Source organism: Xyrauchen texanus, chromosome 6 (genome assembly GCF_025860055.1).
Source record: "Xyrauchen texanus isolate HMW12.3.18 chromosome 6, RBS_HiC_50CHRs, whole genome shotgun sequence".
NCBI lineage: Eukaryota > Metazoa > Chordata > Actinopteri > Cypriniformes > Catostomidae > Xyrauchen > Xyrauchen texanus.
Genome location: NC_068281.1, coordinates 27,766,478 through 27,789,623, shown reverse-complemented (window position 1 = coordinate 27,789,623; position 23,146 = coordinate 27,766,478). Strand labels below are relative to the sequence as shown.

General features: G+C 37.4%; 1 protein-coding gene across 1 annotated transcript; it reads right to left on the bottom strand.

The window, feature by feature from the left end:
- Nucleotides 1–1,259: 1,259 nt before the first annotated feature.
- LOC127644957 (inhibin beta A chain-like) lies at nt 1,260–11,400 on the bottom strand. Its single transcript, XM_052128418.1, has 2 exons — nt 10,498–11,400; nt 1,260–3,324 (listed from the first exon to the last, which is right to left on the bottom strand). Exons 1-2 carry the CDS (start codon nt 10,940–10,942, stop codon nt 2,522–2,524), a joined length of 1,248 nt encoding a protein of 415 aa, XP_051984378.1. The 5' UTR covers nt 10,943–11,400; the 3' UTR covers nt 1,260–2,521.
- Between the last annotated feature and the right edge of the window lie 11,746 nt (nt 11,401–23,146).

The window sequence follows — 23,146 nt, the reverse complement described above, 5'->3', positions numbered from 1 at the left end:
AATGTGAATTATTACTCCAAAACTGGGTGATGCTAACACAATTTACCCAGCTATAAACATTGTAAGTTTATGAATTCTAAACTTATTCTGACGGGGTTCAAATAATGTGGTACTTTAGAGATACAGTTATGGTGCATTCATATACAACGCAAAAAAAATTTTCTCCTCACTTTGCTCACGCGAGTTTGACCGCTGGATTATAAATGTGTGTTTAAACTCGCATTCGCGTGAGTATTCCCACTTCTCTTCCGGAAAAGGACAGGAGGAGGGGCTTCTACGACTTGGTTCATAGTGAAGTACAACCAATTGCTGGAATCAAGTAGACGCGCATATTTTCAGAACTTACCAGGTAGTCCAACTTCCTTGCTCACTTTCCTTTTTCGTCCGGTCTCTGTACATGTATGACGTTGTGTCATACAATTCCGGGGGCCCACACACCGCTACAACAATTTTTTCATAAATTTTTCCAGATTTCTTCTGCTACTACGTCAGTGACATCCGGACAATTTCAATGCTGATAGGCTTTCATGACAACACAATTTTTCACTCGAGTTGAAAAATTTCAACTTGCACGTTTGAAGCGATTTTGCGTGTTCGAGTCGCTTCATTCGCGCCGCCCGGCTACGAATTTGTGTCTATTCGCATAGTTGCATTGACTTTGTATGTAATCGCGCTGTGCAAAATGCTCGCTTCACGTTGTATGTGAACGCACCATAAGGCTTAGTAATGATTATTACTTTTGCTGCTTTGCAAGGCTGTAACCACATAGGATTGGGGGTAATTGTTTTAGAATCAGCCATTGCTAAAACCCATATTGGTTGTCTTATGAATAATTGTATTATTTTTTAAATTTTTTCCTGTAATTTTTCAGCACAAATTGCACAGTTCCTTGCAGTGGGTGTATGCAACAGAGTTAAATGTCAAAGTTAGAATTAAGCATTTTCTGTTAATATGAGAACTCGGATAAAAAAAATCTGTTTCTCTGATTCGTCAGTTGAAATATCCCTTTTGACAGCTGCTGCGTGGCTAAAATGACAGCAAATTACGGTCTTTAGGAGTTCTCACAGCAAACTATATTATTATTTAGGTTTAAGTGACAGATTGGTCAATCAATCTGTAAAATTATAATTAGACTACATTCATTGAAAACGATAAAGCCAAACAAGCTTGAATTTAGTGTTGAAAATATGGTGGACAGCTTATCATCTCGTCTAGTAAACACAGATTGTTGACTTAAACCAAATGCTGTATTTGTTCAATTTAGCTTTAATAGTGAAGCAAAGAATATGCTGCAAAATAAATTAGATATAAAACATAAGCACATATTTTGATTTGTACAACATAGCAACATATCACCATATGTTGAATAACTATACATAAAACAGAGCAAGTTTCTTTTTATATCAGAAAGCTTCCTTTAGTTTCTTGAACTTTGCCCCTGACCAAAGCAAATTGCCATTGCCAGCTCATTTTTCCACCTTCTTTACTGAATATTTCTGTTGAGAACAACGTTTGAGGCCTAGGTTTCAGTTTAGATTCTAAGATCTTTGTTATAAATTGGTTGAGACAAACACTGTTGAAATACAAAAAGGAAAAAGGAAACACAAAGAGGCAGTTTCAGAAAAACAAACAAACAAAAAGTTATCTTATGTGCTATATTGTGTTAATGGTACATTATGTTGGCCATACACTGTTGTTGCTAATTTCATTAAATTCACAGAGCTGGGCATTTTGGGGATTTGCTCTGAAAATGGGATGTGTATGGTCTATGGTTTACTATGTGTAAGTTTCAAATGCATATAGTTTTACACAATGATATGGCAACTGGAATGCAGCCCATCACGCTTTGGGCTAACATGGTAGAAATATTGGTGTAGTGCAAATTCATATTACTTTTCATCAACATTCATAATGTTTACTAGAAAAATAATAATAGGTGATTAATAATAATAATAATAATAATAATAATAATAATAATAATAATAAATGTAGTTTGGCTCCAGCAGCTGGTCAAACTAGTTTTTGTTCAAGTATTTCTGAAAAAAATAGGAAAAAAAATGATGATTTAACTTTAAGATATACTAACACAATTATTCTTTTTGTGAGAAAGGGTTGACAATAAAAACAATATAAAACCAAAAACTAAAAGACACATCCAGTAATAATACTTGACTTGCATAGAGTTACATGGTTTTTTGTTCAGAATATAGAATTCCACACTCCCAAATAATTGTCTTTTTATTGCAGTGCAGAGAATCAGGGCTGACACTTTATCCCATGCACCCGTTCCTTCTCAGTCTCTGTGTCCCTTCATTAAAAAAATAGATTTTTTCCTCATCCTTCATTTATATATGAAAGTGCCACAAAGACCATTCCAATACCATTGGAGTCCTATTGGAATGATCTATAAACAAATAAGTTGCCCAAGTTCAAAAGTTTGTGGGTGAACTCAGATTGCCAATCCTCTGATATGTGCTTTGTACCAACATTTAAGATAGTTCATAGCAGTTTATCAGGAGTCTTATGAGCAGCCGCACTCCTCCACTATCATGTTCTGAATGTCTTTCTTGATGATCTTCTGCTCCTCATTGTAATAGAGCATAGACATGGCCCGTAGGCGCGTGGGCACGCAGCACGACTTGATGTTGTTAAAGGGGCTGTAGCCACGCATTCGATAATGATTTATGACGGTGGAATGAAAGGAGAGGGCGGAGCCTGTGATGCTGGCCACATGGCTGGGACAGTCACCCTCGCAGTAGTTGGCATGATATCCAGATGGAGCAATGATCCAGTCGCTCCACCCAATGTCTTTGAAGTTGACGTAGAACTGCCGTTTACAGCAGATGCGGATTTTGCCATCACACTCAAGGCCTCGCTTGCTGCGCCGGTGCTGGTGCTCTTCAGATGGCTTGAGGACGACCATGAGGAAGGGTCGGTGAGACTGCTCTCTCTCCCTGCTCTTGTTACCCTCTGCAGGCACCATGATGGGCGTAGCGCCGGCTTCGGCACACATTGAACAGGAAACACGCAGATTGATCAAAGTGCTTTCCCTGTCCAGGAGGGCCTGCACTGTGCGGGGCACGGGTAGTGTGTGCCAGCCACTGCGCCGTGTGTCTACTGTCTTCTCAGACACAACCACCTCCGAAGGCCCATTAGCAGAGCTTGGGTCAGCCTTTCCTTGCTGCAGTAGCTTGATGGAGACCTTGCCCTTCCCTCGGTTGCCTTTTGCAACCTTAAGAAACAGCCACACATTGGCCTGCTCCACCACAGTCAGAGAGCTGCCCTCCTTGGAAATTTCAAATGTCACGACATCAGCGACATCACCTGTGGCAAAGACATTAAGAAATTGTTATCTTTATGTTGAGACTGAAATTATATCGTTAACTTTGAGATTGGAAGTTTAAGTGTAATTTCTGCACCATGCGCATAACCAAATGGAACTGTAAAAATTATGACTGTTTTTGAACAGGTTTCCCAAACTCTTGCCCCAAACAAATAAGCCCGCTTCAGTCTCGAGCTATTGGTTGTTGCTGTGTCGGACTGGTCCAGATTATCAAACAAATTAGTGATTTTTTTATTTGTTTGGTGCAACCGAGTCAAAGTATTTACACTTTTTTGGGGAAATGAACATACATTCACACTGAACACATCTTGCACTAAAAAAATCTAGATGCAGAGCCACAAATGAAGCAGAACGCTGATCTTAAGATGCATTTTTAACGGTTGAAGTTTTTTAACTTGACATGGAGACTAAAAAACGAGGCGCTTCTACACAAGACACTGAAAACATAGGAAAACAATTGAAAAACAGCGCAGATGTATGCAAAAACATGTTCATGGTGAATGGTCCCTTATGATTGCCCCTGCATATTAAAATGGGATAGGAAAAGGTTTTAAAACATCAGAAATATTTACACAATTCAGCTTTATACATTATAACAGTAAAAACACGAAGCAGAAAACTAGTCCTCTTTCTTAGCATACAGCAATTTTATAGATGAGAAACAGCTCAACAGCCCTCTCTCTTTCTTACCGTGAGAGAGGATATGTACATTTTGCAGTCCAGCTCCACCATCTGCAGTCCTTCGTCAACACCTCGCCTCAGTCCATAAAAACATTTCCTGCGCCTAAAATCCTGGCACTTCATTTGTGTACATAAAGCCTGTTATGTTATGACAAGGGCCTTCCCTATAACTTGCACATGACTGTCTGCTATAAGCCAGCTCAGCATCAGTAACCACTGCTGATTTACAGATCTAATATATGGAGTCTCTTAAATTACTCTCTGCCAACCCCTCCTCAGCAGAACTGCTATTAATTCAACTGTTTAGTCAACATGTCCAAATTAAATAAATCCCGTGGTATCTAATATAAATGAGGATAGCCAGCATAGCTGTGAAAACACCCTCTGTTTTTTGAAGAACTGTATCTTTTCTGCTCTTCAATTTGGCACAGAGATATCTCAGAAAAATGGGTGATTCAAAGAAAACAGGTGCCATTTGTGTCCCTCATATACATATGAGTAAAATGACTTGAACAATGAATAGGTGACGCCAACTTTGCATGGGTTAATATAGATATTTTCAAAACACATCAACAAAAATCCATTAATTTTATTTGTATGCTTTTTTATTTTTCCATCGTACAGAGGATGCTTTGTTTGCCTGTCCCAACCAATGTGTTTCCAACTTCGCCTTGCTATATTAATAGCAAATATGCTGATAGTGATAAAAACAACACTATAATTGTGTCTTTATTATTAAAAAGACAGTCATATTACTCTATTCCATACATCATAAATCACTACTCTATAAATAAAAAAACTTATATCATAATGTGAAATCTCTCTTTTTCATCAAATGTGTCATAGAATGACCCAAATGCAGTTTTACCTATTATACAGTGTCATCTCATATGACACAGTATAACAGAGCACTTTGGATATGAAGATGCATCTGTGCAATCCTGTTCAGATGTGCCATGATTGTCATGCCATTAATGACAATGTCTATCCATACTTTACTACTGCCTAAAGACAATATACATGGATACAACTGGAAAAGCTCATTAAAGCTTTTGGAGTCATGCGATGACCGAGCAACTATACTGGGCAATGAATCTGCCAGTGTTAGAAAACTCCCACAAGGGACTGAAAGGACTTCATACATAAAAGGAAGAACTATTTTTATGTTGAAATTAAATGTTTCAAGCCAATATTCCCTTACACTGTGGATTAAATTGTCAGAAAATAGCTTAGTGAGCAATGGACTGCCACCACACTAATGTGAATTGTCTTCCATCTGTTTGAAGTGTCCATTCATTCTCAAGTGAGAAACAGAGCTTTACACTTAACCTTAAAATAAGTGTACTTATTCCAAAACATATAAAAACAATTTGTCACTATTTAGATCACAAAACAACTTGGCATAGACTACATTTATAATGGGATAAATAATAATAACATGAATACTAATAAAATCAAGTGAAATCAAGTGAAATTTTAATTTAATTAATATTATTATGTTAATTATGAATATTGGTTTAATTGTTTTAATCTCATGCTGATTAATGTATTTATTTTGTAACAAACTCAGAAATAAAATCATTATTTAAAATCAAATATAAGCTATAAGACAATAAAAAAAGAATATGTAATGTATTGTAATGAATTGTATTTCTTGTAGGTTTAAAAGCATGCCACGTGTCTCTCCTCTAAAGTGTCAACTCTAAATGAGGAGGACTGATCAGAAGCTCTTAAGTGGCTCTTCAAAGGCAAAGGTCAGCTGTGCTTACTGTCACATAAACCCATGGGCCTATGCACTTCACACTGACTTATTCCTCTTATTTGGACATGCTTCTCATATTGTTACTATTCTGCATCTGGATTATCTGTTGAAAGTTTGCTATAGTTGTGTCTTTGCACTGAAATATCAATCTTAATAAAAGAGAAAGGATAAGACTGTTTTGGAAGTAACAAAGTTGCATCAAAATTTACCTTGTGCACAAATTAGCATCACTTGACAACATAGAGTTTTAAAGAAGATAAAATAATAGTTTGCTTAGTTTTATATACATGCAGTGAGTCTTAATAATAATGGTCATATTTTATAACCTTTGTACTTACACTGTTCATGACAGATTGTCTGATATATTGAGTCATACATATTTGGAAATTTTGTCATATTGATGGCTATATATTGTTTGTCATTTACTTTTTCAGATATAGTGCACTGTGTGTCATATGCTTGGAGATGTTAAATGCTGGTCTGTAATTTTCTGAAGGACCTTTTTGTCTATTACTCTGCAATATGTAAAAATGACAATAAACCTGACTTTGACTTTGAATAGACAAAACACTTGAGAGACCGGTGATGACACTTGATATTATTCTGTTACCCCTTTCTGAGATCAGGTCTAGACACTTCACACTATGGGCATTCACAATTTGATGTCATAGCATTGACTCACTAAAGAAATGTAGGAACAACCAATCACTTTTTTGTCCGATAAAAGAGCATCCACCCAAAACTGGTCTTAACAAGGGGTCTCAATGTAGTCAGTTGTATTGTTGAACCAGGATGTAAAAGTGATATTACAATCCCTGATCACTGCCACAATAGATAAAACAATTATCTGATGGCCGTAGCAGAAAAAATATTCCATACATAATCTAGTTTTATCTTGTGTTTACCTACAATACAGTCTTGCACTGTTTTGTCTCTTAAAATACAAAAATCTATCACCTATCAGTTCCCTAAAAATGAAGCTTCGGGAATTATTTGTCAGGAGACAGGGCTGCTACAGGGGTCAGAAGATGAAATAAGAGTCTTCTTTTTATAAATAAATCCAAGGATGAATTATGGATCAGGACAATGGGGGCATTTGGGCCTTAGGTGAGAGACACCTGGAAATAAGCCACTGTAGGTAAAATTGATATAGATAGACAAACAGCACTTGAAATTGTGCCATGAACTTTTGCCACAATGTGAAATAAATGATGATGTTATTCTTGTAATTGCAACTTTCGAGACTTTATATCACAAATGTATATACATATACAGTATATCTATATATATATATATCTATATATATATATATATATATATATATATATATATATATATATATATATATATATATATCACATACTCCTATCTGCATTTGTAATTTCTTGTTTTTTGAACATTGTATCTCACAGTTGTGGCAAAAAGAGGCTCCACGAGCACTTAAAGGAATAGTTCACCCCAAAAATGTAATTCTCTCATCATTTACTCACCTTTGTGCCATTTCAAACTCATATGACTTTCTTTCTTCTGCAGAGCACAAACGAAGATATATTTTGAAATATATATGTTTTTCTCTATACAAGCAAGTCAAGGGAGTCCAAAACTTTCAAGCTCCAAAAAGAACATAAACGCAGCATAAAAGTGAACAATACGACCTGAGTAGTTGAATCCAGTACTTTGCACATGTATCAAGCATGAGCAAGTGTAATCAAGCTTATCTCATGATCACACTTATGAGACTGCACAGTTACATTTTGGTCCGATCATACCGCTTCAGAAGACATGGATTAAACCGCATGTGTCTTGCAATATATCGAGAACATCACATCACGTATCCTTCAAAATTCTAAAGTCATATGAGTTTAGGACAGCACGAGGGAGAGTAAATGATGAGAGAATTATAATTTTTAGGTGATCTATTCCTTTAATTAAAAATAATTTCACTCTTGTCTGTTTCTTTCTTCTTTCTTTGCTTTAATTTTGTTGTACTCTACCATTGGAATTTGGCAGTGCAAAACTGCAGATATTGTTGGCTTTTGGATTACAATTTGCTTGTTATGTTCCTCATTTATAAGTCGTTCTGGATAAAAGCACCTGCTAAATGACTAAATGTAAAATGTCAATGTAAAGAAAGAGCCTTCACAGAGGCTGGGGCCCCTGGCCCTCACAGGACCATAATCCATCCTTGATTACTTCCGTCTGAGTAAAACTTCAAGGTACTTTAAGACAGTAATGCATCGGTCAAGATCTATGCAGTTTCAGGAAGCTGAGCACAGAGGCAACAATCCAAGCGAACCAGAACATATCAGCAAAATCATCCAGGTTCCATATCAAATGCCCATGTGGGAGAAGAGCTGGTACGATTAACCTCAATTCATCCTGTTATCTACAAGAAGCTCTCTCACTCTCACACTATACCTCCAGACAGCTTCAAGAGAAGAGTTTGTGTTTGAAAACCTATGCAAGCCTGAGAGAACATCTGTAAATGAAGCATCTTTCTCTCCCTTTCTCGGTAGACCAAAACTGGCACTGGAATGTCACTAATGAAGTTTTTTCTTTTTTTAAACTTTTGATGATTCTCTCTTCCTCGCCCTCTTCGACCAACTCGTCCAGTCTCACTGTTGCACTAAGATACTTTCAAAGAAACCCGACAATTCCACACACTAACAGTGCAGCCCAAAGTAATTACTGGGCCCCATATTTTGATGAATGGAGCAATTTTGGCCAGCTAACAGCCCTGTGGGTTTTGTATGGGATCAAACCACCCCATCCCTCTCTCCAGGCTCTGGTGCATCATTAACACCCCTGCAATCTCATAAAGGCTTGGAGGGGCCTTTTTTAATCTATGGTTCATTCAAAAGATCTATTTATAGCATCGGGGTCATTATGCACATTTATGTAAGCAAACAGGCAAAAGAGGCGGCGCTGTCACATGTTTTCGGTCTCCTTTTTGTACTCAATGATGATAGCTGCAATTAACGAGCCACAGAACTCCCATTATGAGTGTTGGTGGTCAATCTGTGCAAAAGATTCAGATGTGACTACCATCCTGGATGCCAGTGGTGTTCTAAAGATAGGTCAGCCTTGTTATCTTTAGAAACACTGCTATATTGTTTGGGCAAAAAAGAACAAAAATCCTATGAGATGCGCCGTTTCATCAGTGTGCTTCCGTGGCACACTGTACCCCATTCAGATAAATGTAGCTTTTTTCAGCAGTGTCATACTCATTTGTGGATCATTGACATTGTTATAAGTAAGTCATGAGGAACCAATTAAAAATGGAATGTACTTGTGGATCTTCCCATCCCAGATTTAGTTCATTGAACCAACCAGGATGTATTGTTTGTTACTGGTGGCGCCAAAGAAGGATTCAGTAAGATATAGCATTGTTTGCGGGTTTGTATTTTTTCTGTTCCTCCATAGAAATCAAAACAGATCATTAGATAAGCGAAAGATGCACAATTTCTTTCAGCATCAAATAGTTCTAAATTTGAGCTAATTTGAGCAATTTGGTGGTAAAAAGACAAACACTGCCTTTCTGTGAATAGTTGGCATAGTTTGGAAGCAAACCATATCCAAAGTTTGAACAGTGTTTTTAGAAGCAGAAACTCATTTTGATACTGAATTACTAAACTAAAACTAATTCTCAGTTTGCCATTATTTGGCAGGACTGAAGATGTTCAAGTGGAAGCACTCAATAGCTGTTAACAGGGGCATCATTTCCTCATTTGATATCAGTAGCGCAGCACTGAGAGCCTCCCGCAGCAGTGTGCAGTCAGAGTGTTAATACTCCACAGCTGCAGAGCATGTGTTCCCCTTACATTGACTCTCTGTATCCCTTGCAGACCTCCGCTAACACCTATCTGAGTGCTTTTTAAAAGCACTCCTTGGAAACAGTAGTCTGAGTGGAGCCATTTAAGGTGACATCCACTGTACATCATACAGTATCCAAGCATTTTCTGTAATTGTCTTAACAAGGAAACCATGAAGGAACCATTCTTGAGATTAACTGGGCGAATATGAGATAGCTCAAACCAAATTTAAAAAACTGTACCGAAAAGCAATGACTTTTTCTCATTTAACTCAGAAACAGAGGCATGAGTTTAGATAAAAAAGGCCCTACTTTATAATAACCTTCATTATTGCATCAGGAACAAGCATTATGTAATGCAGATCAGTAGTTAATGTTCATTTATGAATGTGCATATGAATCAAATAGTAATGGCATTACTATATACATGCACACACTGTAAAAAGAGGAAATGTCCAGTTGGTGCTTTAAGTAGTTATGTCTACTTGATCTAAACCTTAAAAATGAGTTTTGTTGGTGTAACCTAATGTAGTCAAGTTGATTTTGTCTTATTAAATAATATTTTTGACTTAAAACCATTTAATTTAGATTTTACCACATGAAGCATATTGAAGTTACATTGCAGTGCATTAACTAATGATCTGTTAAGCATTATATCATATAATAATATTTGTTAATGTATTAATTAAATGTATTATAGTGTTACTGATAAAAGGTTTTAAAAGTCACAATAATTAACATTTATTGCACTTCACCACTTCTCCACTGTCTCACTTAACAGGTGTGGCAGCTCATTTCTTAGCACCATGAGCAGCCTAATCATTTGTCGTCTTTGATAATTCCTTCTCAAGTGAACCTAATATGCCTGCATTAGTACATCGGCACTGAATGGCAACTCACCAGATTCTGCAAAGGTGATGATCTCAAAGGGCTGTTCCTCAGGTAGCTCACTGTGCTCTCTGAACCCACCTCCATCTTCCTCCATCTCCACCGTGCCATCCTCACCCACCCGTCCCACGTGCAGCTTACGGATGGCATTTAGCAGGGCGGCGCGGGGCACTGGGTGTGTGATGTTGGGTCGGGTGTTCAGATGCAGCATATTGAGGATGTGCCTCTTCACCGCCTCCACCATGTCAGTCTGCTCTTCAGAGCCCATCAAGTCTCTCTGTCTCTGAGCCAGAGCACAGGAGGGACAAGAGGTTACGGCATCACCCTCCAGAGACCCGACTGCTTGCTGCTGCCCCTCTGTGCCCTGCACAAGGGTCTCGGCCGGCGTGGGTGAACAGCCACCTGATAAACAGCCAGAGAAGAGCAGCATTCCTGTAATTAGCGTGAAAGAGGACATCCTGAGTGATGGCAAACTCACACCTCAGTCTTGGCTTCAAGCAATCAGTCCTGCTCCACTGCCAATAGATCACAGTCAGCACTCTGGCTTTCTGGTCAAATCGTTACGATAAATGGGGGCCAGATCAAAATAATCCTTATCATGCTGATAAAGTTCAAGAGCTGAATGAATTTCCGTTGGTTCCTCTGCAGGTATATATATATATATATATATATATATATATATATATATATATATATATATCTATATATATCTATATCTATATATATATATATCTGCTCCTGCAGTTGAGCTGCAGTTTATCAGTTGTAGGCAACTCCTGCACAGCATACAGGTCCTAGTGCTTGTCTGGGCTGCTGTGTGCTCTGGAGAAACCTGACAGAGCAGAGCACCCTGTGCCTGAGTTGAATGGTTTAGTGGAAAGTGGGCAGGGTTAGACAGTCCTCTGAGTCGCAGTCTCCCTGTCTCTAGCTTCTCACTGTGTGTACCCTCTCTATTTCTCTCTCTGTAATTATACCTTCCTCCTCTTCATCCCTCCCTCTCACTTATTACTATCTTTCTCACTACTGACTCACTACTTTTTCATCTGCCTCCCTCCCTCCCTCTTGCTCACTCTCTTTCTCCTCAGCGACTCCTCCAGTAACGTGTGTACCGATTTTTCTCTGGAGAAATTGAAGTTGCTCTTACACACATCTCTCTCTCTCTCTCTCTCTCTCTCTCTCTCATTTTACTCTCTCTTACCATCAGTCCATCGGCACCTGTTGTGCAGGCTGGCTGACTGTGTGGTGGAAAAACCTCCCGGAGAGGAAAAGTCAAGGGTTCAACATGGTTATCATAGCTATCTGTGTGCATAACACATGGGTAAACACACAGCAATTCATTCATGCTCTGTTAGTCATACACCATACATATGAACACATTACCTATAACAAATATACCACACATCAAATCTGTTATATTTAAAGGGGTCATACTGTACATTTCAGACCTCAAAACTTCATCCCTAGTCTAAAAAGAGCATTAATATTGTTAATTTTGCTCTATTGGTCTTGTTTTCAAAACTGGGGGTTTGTGACATCATGAGACTTTGCTTAGTTGTATTTACACACCCCACAACATGCGTCATTGCACCCTTGGCCCCGCCCACTGGAGCACAGTTCATATCATAAACAGAGAAGGAGAGAGACAGGCCTAGTGTAACCAAATATTCCTAAATGGAAAAATGGGACCCATCTGGACTATTTAGAATTTTTTGTGCATATAATATGCATTTCACAGATGTCTTTGACCATTGTCATGTTTATTGCGGCACTTTTAAAAGACACGGTATCAGTTAAAACTCAGAAAAGGAGACTAGGTTTCATTCAGCTTCTCTGCGTCCTGCTGTTCTTGCACCCATCTGCACTATTTTTTACAGTTTAGATGCTTTTCTGGCGATCTGCGTCTCAGCGCACCCATTTGTGTGTGTGTGTCATGTTTTACCATGATATGGACTGTGTTTGTGCTGCTAATATCAGTGTGGACTGTTTGTGAACCAGTCATAATACGATTCAAGCTTTGCAAAGGAACTGTTAGTGAAGAATGGGGCAGTTAAAACACTAGGAATTGACAGCAAACCCATGAGTAAACTGTTTAATTCATGAATATTTCAAATGGCATGACTGTTTGTTAGTTATGATGCTACTGTGCTTAAGTGAAGTTTAAAGTTTTCTGATGAAATGTGTATTATATGTAAACCCTGAAACTTAGTTTTACAATGTTGTGGAGAGCTTGTTTATTCTCTTCCGATTGAGTTTCAAATGTGGCTGAATTTGAGGTGCTGTACAATGTAAACCAATCAGAACAGTAGCCGTTTACATTGAAATTTAAAGGAGTGGCTGAGGCCAAAACCGAGCAGTTCAGACAGAGGGCCAAAAACAGGGTGGAAAATGATCATTTATTTCTAAACTATAACCATTTTTGTGTAAAAAAAAACTTCACTGAAATTATCAGTGGATCATCAGTGGTAAGATCATAAAATTATATAAAAATAAATAAAAAATGCATTTCATGGCCCCTTTAATATTCAATCAATCAGTCAATCAGGTTAAACAATTAGAAGAGGGTTTCACCTATTTTATTTTTGTAAAATACTTAAGATCCTTTCTGCCTGTTACAGATCATGGAACTATAATATATGACTCACTTGATATTTAACTATTCTGGAATTACATTAAGTAGGCCTGAAAAAGTACTTGTTTGGATAAAAACACGTTTGGACATTAAAGTCATAAATACAATTTCTACATTTCATTGCATGTGATACAACATATCAAACCGAGTGGCATCACCAAACAAATAATGCTGGACTTTTTTTTATTCTGAGCCATCACTTTAATTACTTTTACCCAACTGGTCTCACTGTGATTTTTTGTGAATGTATGAAGTCAGTTTCCCTCAAGTTCACACCGGTGTCATACAGTAACCATAGTCTAGTCCATTACATTAAGTACGGACATGTTCCACAAATATTTACAACTAGAAAGTGTCAAATACTTTTTGTCCTAAAATTTTTTATAAAATGTACATCTATTGTTTTATAATTTAGAATATTTCTGGAAAATAAATGCAGCTTGGTATGATATTATGTTATATAATGTGAAGACATCATTAATTTTGTATGACACTTGTTGCTTAAGTGTCCAAATAGTGTTTGGGGCCAATGTACAGTCAATTTAACAAAAAAAAATTTTTTTATTTACATTAATATCTGCAACGATTACATTTCTTACATCATGTTGCATGACAGTGACATCACTCTACTCCCTCTTGTGGTTATAATACATACTTTCTTTATAGTTTTAAATTATTTTAAAAACTCATCCCACAAGCAGTAAATAACAAGAGATAAAAAAGAAATTTAGTACACAATTAAGATAAACAGAAGAACAGAAGATGACTCAACCGTTCACAGAGATGCACAAACCTGTAGAGCTCCATGCACTGCAGTGCTTTCCCAGAAGCTTGTGGAGTTCAGACATTGTGTATATAGAGAGCAATGAGGACTGTTAGTTGGCTGCAAACCCTGTATGTTTATGTCAGACATATGCATACTGGTCCATACGTCTGTCTGAGTGACCTGGAGTGGATCTCACAATTACTTTTTTGCTCTAAAACGAGTATTCTTCACAGCCCAACTCTGTCATCCTAAACGTGATGGCCATAGTTAAGAGCCAAGGCAGAGCAAATGTTTTACATTTTAATTGTTAATATAAACCATATTAAACACACGTGTAGCATATAGCCAATGTTTTAACTTAGATTTGAAATATTTTCCTAATCATAAAAACCTGCATGTCTTGCCTAATCAGCAGGGTCCACAGTAGCCAAGCACCAAGTGCAACTAAAAATCGGTGTTGCCGGGTATATGAAACGGTGTTACTCGCCAGTTTGCCGATAACATTTTTATGAATTGTAACAATGCATGGTTGTGAGAACGATAGTCAGTTTTTAAAGAGAGAGAGTCAGACCTTTGCTGTTTCTATTTATCTGACATAATCGAATCAATTACGGTGTGTTCAACTTTAACTGCATCACAATTTACCGATCAGCGAGATTTGCCGGTTGCAGATGGGAGAGGAGTTGAAAAGAGAACAGGCAAGCTGGATACTTGTGCTTTTCGTCGTCTGCTGAACCTACACCAGTCACTATGGGAAGCCAGAGTGCAAAGACAGATGCTTGAATTTTACAAAATAATTTAGAAACATTATTCATTTGAAAGGTTTATGTGCTGCTTAATACAGTGCCTGTTGGCTGTGAAAGAAGAAAGTACAATAAAATCCTGTATTATTTTAATGCCAATAAAGGAGTCCCTATTTTTTATAAGTTTTTAATGAATAAATACAATATTACTAGACAAACATAATATAACATGATATAAACATGATGTACTATTATAAAAACACAAAGTTGTGAGTGTTTTCGCCAAACTAGTGGTGTCAGAATAAACACCACGGTTATGGCATACTACCATTCTGTGGCAGCGAATCAGATATAAGCGTTCAGCACAGTGATTGGTTAGATGTTCTTTATCGTGGTTTGTATTGTTGTGCACTGGAAGCTCCTGTCACCAAGACAAATTCCTTGTATGTGTAAGCATACTTGGCAATAAAGCTCATTCTGATTCTTCTAATAACTTTTACCTGAGACGAATACCTTTTACTTAGAAGTCAAAACTTTTCCTTCCTTTTATTGTTCATAACCCCAGAATGTGGCAACACATACCTAGTGTTACGTCACCAAAATGCAAACATCACAAAATTACACAGTTTCACTGACAATGGATTACAGAGAGACTGGCTTGTATTTGATACTGCGACAGACACAATGGCATGCTCTTTATGCAAAGTTATGCAAAGTAGAAGAATAATTTTTTTTGGATTGTTTTAGGGACAAAAAAGAAAAAAGAAACTCGAAAGCATTAAAGAATACAAAATGGGGCCTCATTTATAAAATGTACAGATTTGATCATAAATTTTATGGATTTGATAATTCGTCAAAAGTGTGGAACAAATCAGGAATTATAAAGGTAGAAACTGATGTAAAAATTTTCTTATGCGTATACGTCATCTGACAAGTATGCTGTGACAGGGCGGAGGGTGGGTCGTGATTATACACACTCGGTCCCTTATCAGGCTAATTAAGCCTCTGAGAGGGATTAAGGCTGATTGCGGACGGTGGTGCGATGAGAGAGAGATCGTTTATGGACATGTCCATCATGTGTGTGTGTTTGTCTTTTAAGTTAATCATTAAAATATTGTTTATATCGCCAGGCCGGTTCTCGCCTCCTCCTTTCCATTGAATTGCTTTATATATGCATGCAATCAATCATTTTTGTGCTTATACTCCGGTGTGCCAGTGCACCGACTAGATTCTTATTTTTACTGATGCAAATCTGAATCAGTGACTGAATTTGAGTGTGCACATTTACATGTACAAGAATATTGCAAAATGACAGAATGTGGTGTATAGATTATGCATAATAGAAATATTTTATTTTGGAAATCCACTGTAACAGACTATTTATTTAGCCCTATCTGCTTGTTTCCATAATTAATACATTTTTAGACCTACGAGATAACAGACAGGTGTAATATAAGGTATGTTATATGTTCAGCACATTTTTAGAGCGAGGAGGAGGAGAGATCGTTATGCTGCCTTCACCTGCCATCGGAATTATCATAAATACAAGTTTCCCACTCAGAAGTTACACGAATGACCCCTCAAGTAGTAATTAAGACTGGGAAACTCATGCTGTGTCCAAATATCCATACTTCCCTTCTACATATTATGCCAATGGAGTAGTATGTCCGAATCACAGTATTCATGAAGCAGTAAGTGAGAAGTACCCGGATGACCTACTTTTCCAGCAGGATTCTTAAGGTCAGATCAACTGGACATGTTACGATCCCATAATCCATCAGGAGCTGAGGCGACATCACGTTCAAAACGCTGGATTTAAAGGAATGGTGGCGAATCATGAGTCAGATGGCTCCTCTCAACTGTAAGTGCTATATGTCCCAAAATAATTGTTTCCTGTGCTTGATTGGTGCTTGATTAACAAAACCTGAGTGGATAGTTTTCACGAGACAATCCCCACATGCCCAGATGGAGTATGTCTGAAATCTATCCATACTACTCGTATGCTAGACATGCTGTGACAGTACGCGGTTTCGGACTCCGCATCCGAAATCATTTTGATACCAGAGATTCTGTGATAGGAGTCGTCGTAAACTTTCAAAATGGTGAGGAGACTATGGTTTTTGTAGTGAATTACAGGTTTTATAAATACAGTTAATTGTTAGCACTAACCATTTTGGTCATATTAATTTATGTATATCAGCAACCATTTGATGCATGTTGTAAATTTTTACACTGTAAAAAAAGCTTGTATTTGACCAAAATTCCATTATCGTCAACAAGCTGAGTAATATTTTTTATGGTGTTAAAATAAAAGTTCCTCAAGAAATATTTTATGTTTTTATCTGGCAACAAAGCACATAAACATGACATAATTTTAATTACCACTTTACATTTAGTCATTTAGCAGACGCTTTTATCCAAAGTGACTTACAAATTAGGCACACAGCAAGCAATTTTTCATACGAAGTTTAACAACATCTGCAGTATAGGACTGCCAAGTTCTCACAGTGTCTGGGGTAGTAAAGATGCTAGCACAGAAGAGACAGACGTGGATTTTAATTTTTTTTTGTACATTAAGTGTAGTAGTAAGTGTAATTAATGTGGGTTGGTTAAGTGTTTGCGGAACAGATGTGTTTTCAGCTGGTTCTTGAATATTGAGAAGGTAACAGCAGATCGTGTGGAGGTTGGAAGCCCAGTCCACCACAGAGAAGCAGAGAAAGTGAACGATTGTGAAAATGCCTCTTTGTGATGTGACCATCAGGCATCGCTCGTTCTTAGACCACAGAGTGCAAGATGGAGCATAGTCCTGGAGAAGTGAATTGAAATAAGAGGGTTCAGTTCCATTGGCTATCCTGAAAGCCAGAGTCAAAGCTTTGCGGGCAGCTGGAGTGAAATCAAGAGTGGGGTGACATGAGCCCTTTTTGGCTGATTGAAGACCAGACACGGTGCTGCATTCTGGACCATCTGCAGTGGCTTAATTGTGTTAGCTGGAAGGCCAGACAACAGAGCATTGCAGTAGCCCAGTCTTGAAATGACCACAGCTTGGACTAGGAGCTGTGTAGCATATTCAGACAGAAAAGGTCTGATTTTCCTGATGTTGTAAAGTGCAAATCTGCAAGACCGAGCAGTTGATGAGATGTGTGCAGTGAAATTAAGCTGGTCATCTATCACCACTCCAAGGTTCTAGACTGTTCTGGTTGGTGTTGGTGTAGTTAAACCAAAATTAATAGTGAGGATGGTGTCAACAGATGGGTTGGCTGGGATCACGAGGAGTTCTGTCTTGGCAAGGTTGAGCTGAAGGTGTCATTCCTTCATCCAGTCCAAAATATCCGAGAGGCAGGCAGAGATATGAGCAGAGATAAGACACTTCAGAAGTGGGAAGTAGGATAATTCCAATTGCACATGAAGGCAGCGTTTAACATAGCTAAAATAATTTACATATTTAAAATGAAATAATAATCATAATAATACATTTTATTTATAAAGAGCCTTTCTCACACCTAAAGCACTACAAAAATCACAGCAAAAGTCTACTTTTTAATTTTGTATTAATCCTTCAGCCTTGTCTGCTGTTGTTGAGGACATAAATAAAAACAATTGAAATGCAGCATAATCAATGGCAAGAGCAAACAGAAGAGAACAATGGGAAAATAATGTGCATGCAGTTTATATAGAACACAAGTGTAAAGTAGCTATGCATATTTAAATATATGTGAAGGAGTATACCTCTTTTTGGAATAAAGGTTTAGCAAGAACATGGACATTGGTTGAAGAATGGTGTGGCTTTACAGTAAACGCAGCCAATGAATGTATTTATTATTGATAATGAACATGAACAAACATGATGAGTTGTTAAATATGCTGCATTATATGGGCAGAAACAGGTAGCTGCACTCACTTTTTTTTAAAACCTTGGTCAATTGCACAAGTTCATTCATATGAATGAATGAATTAACAAATTAATAACTTGCGCATGTATTTTATTGTATTCTGTCTCACTATATTAGGATATCTGTGGGAATTATGTAGGTGTTTTTCAGCTGAATTGTGATTTATAAAGTGGGATGCATTTAGGAGCATTTCTTCTAGCATATGGACATTTTATAAATCATTCTAAGGAACATTCAGGAAATTGTCTTATGTTCACATTTAAGATCAATTTATGAACGTCTTTATGTGCCACAAAAATTGCATTGCACAGGTCATATCTTTACCTATTGTCAACACCTGTTTTCTCTTGAAAGTAAAGCCTGAACAAGTAGTAAATATGTTTAGTAGTAGTAGTAATAGTAACTGCCTGTTTTTTAATTAAATAAAAACAGATTGAGATCGGATTGAGGTCAGGGCTTTGTGATGGCAACTCCAATACCTTGACTTTGTTGTACTTTAGCCATTTTGCCACGACTTTGGAGGTGTGCTTGGGGTCATTGTCAATTTGGAAGACCCATTTGCGACCAAGCTTTAACTTCCTGGCTGATGTCTTGAGATGTTGCCTCAATATAGCCACATCATTTTCCTTCCTCATGATGCCATCTATTTTGTGAAGTGCACTAGTTTCTTCTGCAGCAATGCACCCCCACAACATGATGCTGCCACCCCCATGCTTCATGGCTGGGATGGTGTTCTTCAGCCTCACCCTTTTTCCTCCAAACATATCAATGGGATTTTTGGTCAAACAGTTACATTTTTGTTTCATTAGACCAGAGGACATTTCTCCAAAAAGTAAGATATTTGTCCCCATGTGCACGTGCACAGGTTTTTTTTATAGCAGTTTTGGTAAAGTGGTTCATCCTTGATGAGCAGCCTTTAATGTTATGTTGTTATAGGACTTGTTTTACTGTGGATATAGATACTTGTCTATACTTGTTTCCTCCAGCATCTTCACAAGGTCCTTTGCTGTTGTTCTGGGATTGATCTGCACTTTTCGCACCAAACTACATCCATCTCTAGGAGACAGAATGCATCTCCTTCCTGAGCGGTATGATGGCTACGTGGTCCCATGGTGTTTATACTTGCATAATATTGTTTGTACAGATAAATGTGGTACATCCAGGCATTTGTAAATTGCTCACAAGGATGAGCCAGACTTGTGGAGGTCAAAATCTTTTAGGTATTGGCTGATTTATTTTGATTTTCATACGATGTCAAGTAAAAAGGCACCGAGTTTGAAGGTAGGCCTTACAATTCATCCACAGGTACACCTCCAATCCTATCCTCAGGACACCTCCTCAGAAGCTAATTGGCTAATTGTCCAAATGCTTGACATCATTTTCTTTAATTTTCTTAAAGGCACAGTAAACTATGTAAACTTCTGACCCAATGGAATTGTGATATAATCAATTAAAATCAAACAATCTGTCCATAAACAGTTGTTTGAAAAATTACTCATGTCATGCACAAAGTAGATGCCCTAAATGACTAATATTAAATCTGTAGAGTGGTTAAAAAATGAGTTTTAAAGACTTTAACCTATGTGTATGTACATTTCTGACTTCAACTGTACATTGTGCTTACAGGTATGATCTTAAACTGATTATGCTTAAAGGTGTAATGACATACTCTGAGGTCCACGTATATTGTTAGTATAGATTTTTTTGCATAACAAAAGTCATAATTTTGTAATATATCATAATTTTCCACCCTGTCTCGGTCTGAAACACATACAATTCATGCTGAAATGTTCTGAATATGCAAACATAACACAATCAACAGTGACATTGGGTGCTTCAACAGGCCAAAGCGGAGCTCCTGGTCTTCACATCTCAAATCGTCTGTGTTTGTTTACACACAGAACAGTAAGTCTTTCTCCCAATCTGTGGCAGCAGAAGAATGAGATGCGTTTTTAAAGTTGCGCTTGAACCTCTCTTAAAACGCTGCGCACATCGCTATATAGGTGCATGTTTACAAAAGACTAACAATTAAAAATAGCATAGATGGGTGCAAAAATGGTCCAAGATGCCTTCAAAACAGCAAGAAACAGTGCAGCTGAGTGAAACAGAATCAAGGTCTCCTTTTTAGAGTTATAACTTGATATCGCATCATTTAAAAGCAGTGCAAGATGTATGATAATGGTCAAAGCCATTCACCTAGTGAGTTTATGTAGAAAACATTTAAATCCAGATAGGCACATGAAGGTGTCCTGTGTAAGTCCCCTTTGGTGTAGATGAATCTCCCATGACAGGCCCATCTCTCTCCACTTCACCTGTGTAACTGAGCAGTGAGCACCAGTAGGTGGGGCCAAGGGTGCAATGACAGAAATATAGGCTTTGATATCTTGCTGAAGAGGTAGTTATATGCAGATGAATTTGGTTTTTGTGACGTCACAAGTTCCACCAATTCCAAACAGCCTGTTTCTGGAGCTTGGTTTAAATAAATGCTCTTTTTCTATTAAGGAGGACATTTTCAGTTCTGAAACTAACAGTATGTTTTTAAAGTACAATGACCTCTTGTCAAAATGATCAAGGGAATTTTTATTCTTCATGTCATGACCCTTTTAATAAGCTGACAACGTGTATGGTCACGTAAACACCTTAAAAGCTTTTCTTTTATTGGGGTAAGCTCATAAACAGTCTAATTTTTATGAAGATTTAATGACATAATTGTCTCCTTCATACTAGACTGCTATTTGACTCTCAAAAGACTAGAAAACCCATGACAAAACTTTCTTGCTGATGTGTTAATCATATGAGCCTTCGTTTTTGCACCCACTCACATCACTGAAGCTATTATGGGACTTGTTAACACTTAGAAAGGAACACAACACTAATGGATCATTCTGAACACTTAAAAAAAAATTTCTTAGCATTGCCACATGTTTGCCGGGGCAGTGTGTGTAAGCATGTGGTGAGTTTGCTATTTCTGAAAGGTGCCCATAAGATGGTGTCATCACACATCCTACTGCCTTCCACGCCTCCTCTCTCTATAGATTACACACGTGGGACTCTGGGAATGAGTAAGACTGGCTTCATCATCGCTGTGCATTCTTATGTTTTTAAATTAATTTGTTTCATGAAACAAACTTCTCAGACCAATTTCAGGATTTCTAAGGTCATGGAACACCTGGAAATATCAGGAAATTGAAAATGTGTGATTTCTAAGACTGGAAAAATCATAGAAATTAATATAATTAAAATAAATATCTATGAAAACTTTGGTAACACTTTACATTAAGGTTCTATTCGATAACATTATTTAATCCACTAGATATCACTAGGTTCTAACTATGTTAGTTAATATCAACTGACAATGAGCAATACTTTTACAGCACTTATTAATTGTGGTTAATGTTAATTTATAAATTTGTTCATTGTTAATTAATTACACATTAACTAATGTTAACACATACACATTTTTTATGTTAAATGTATTATTATATATTGAAATTAACCGTAACCAAGATTAAACAGTGTTCTAAAAGCAGTACACATAGTTAGCACATAAAAACTAATTTAATAAACAAATGTTAACAAATACAACCTTTTTGTAGTTACCAAAATAGTAAAATAGTATTCTCTATATTAAATATAATGTTTTCTAATTATGCTCATCTATATTTCATCGGCTAGGTATTGCTATATTTTAGTCCAATATCTAAACAAGTATTTAAAAAATTCCTTATCCAGTAAAAACGCATGGACATATCATGAAAAATTTAATGAAATGCATGATCAAAAGGTGTGCTAACTTTGGCTTTTTTGATCTCATTATCTCTGGTACACATGACCCCTCTGGTTGCTTTAATCAAACCCACAGTAATTTTGTTTTTCTTCCTCTGTGGACAAATTCTACATCTGCAATTAAGTATTCTCAAGCATTCCAGTTAGTAAAGGACTTGACGGGGAATGTATGACAGAAGAGAGCAAGACATAATAAATAGGTGGATAGAGTATTGCTCTAACCTCTACAATTACCAGGCCTGCAGAGATCCCAACATACTAACTAGTCAAGAATCAACGAACGAGGACGATCACCCAATACTGTGAGAAGAAGTGGAGGCAGCCATCAAGTCTCTGAAGAACAGAAAAGCAGTTGGTGTTAACAACATTCCTGCCGAGCTAATTAAATGTGGAGGAGAAGCGGTAGTAGAGGTCCTCACCAGATTCTGCAACAAGATCTGGCAGACTGGAATGTGGCCGACACCCTGGACAAAGTCACTCATCATAACCCTCCCAAAAAAAGGCAACCTACAGCTCTGCCAGAACTAGAGATCCATCAGCGTTTACAAGTCTTACCAGCAAAGTGATGCTCAAAGTCATAATCAACAGATTAAGACTACAAGCAGAAGAAATCAGAGCAGAAGAACTGGCTGGATTTCAAAGTGGACGTAGCACTACAGAACAAATTTTCAATTTAAGGATTCAATGCGAAAAGTACACACAACACAAGCAGAACATCTACCACATCTTTGTGGACTCGGCCTTTGACCGAGTCTGGCATGAAGCTATTTGGTCCACCATGAGAAATTACAACATGGGCAGGAAGCTGATAGAGACCATCCAACAGCTGTAGACCGCCAAAGCTAGC

Excerpts from the sequence above, each read along its gene's own strand:
- LOC127644957 (XM_052128418.1), bottom strand. The coding sequence starts at position 10,942 with ATGTCCTCTTTCACGCTAATTACAGGAATGCTGCTCTTCTCTGGCTGT. Across the intron at positions 3,325-10,497 it reads CATCACCTTTGCAGAATCTG|GTGATGTCGCTGATGTCGTG; the intron begins GTGAGTTGCCAT and ends TCTTTGCCACAG.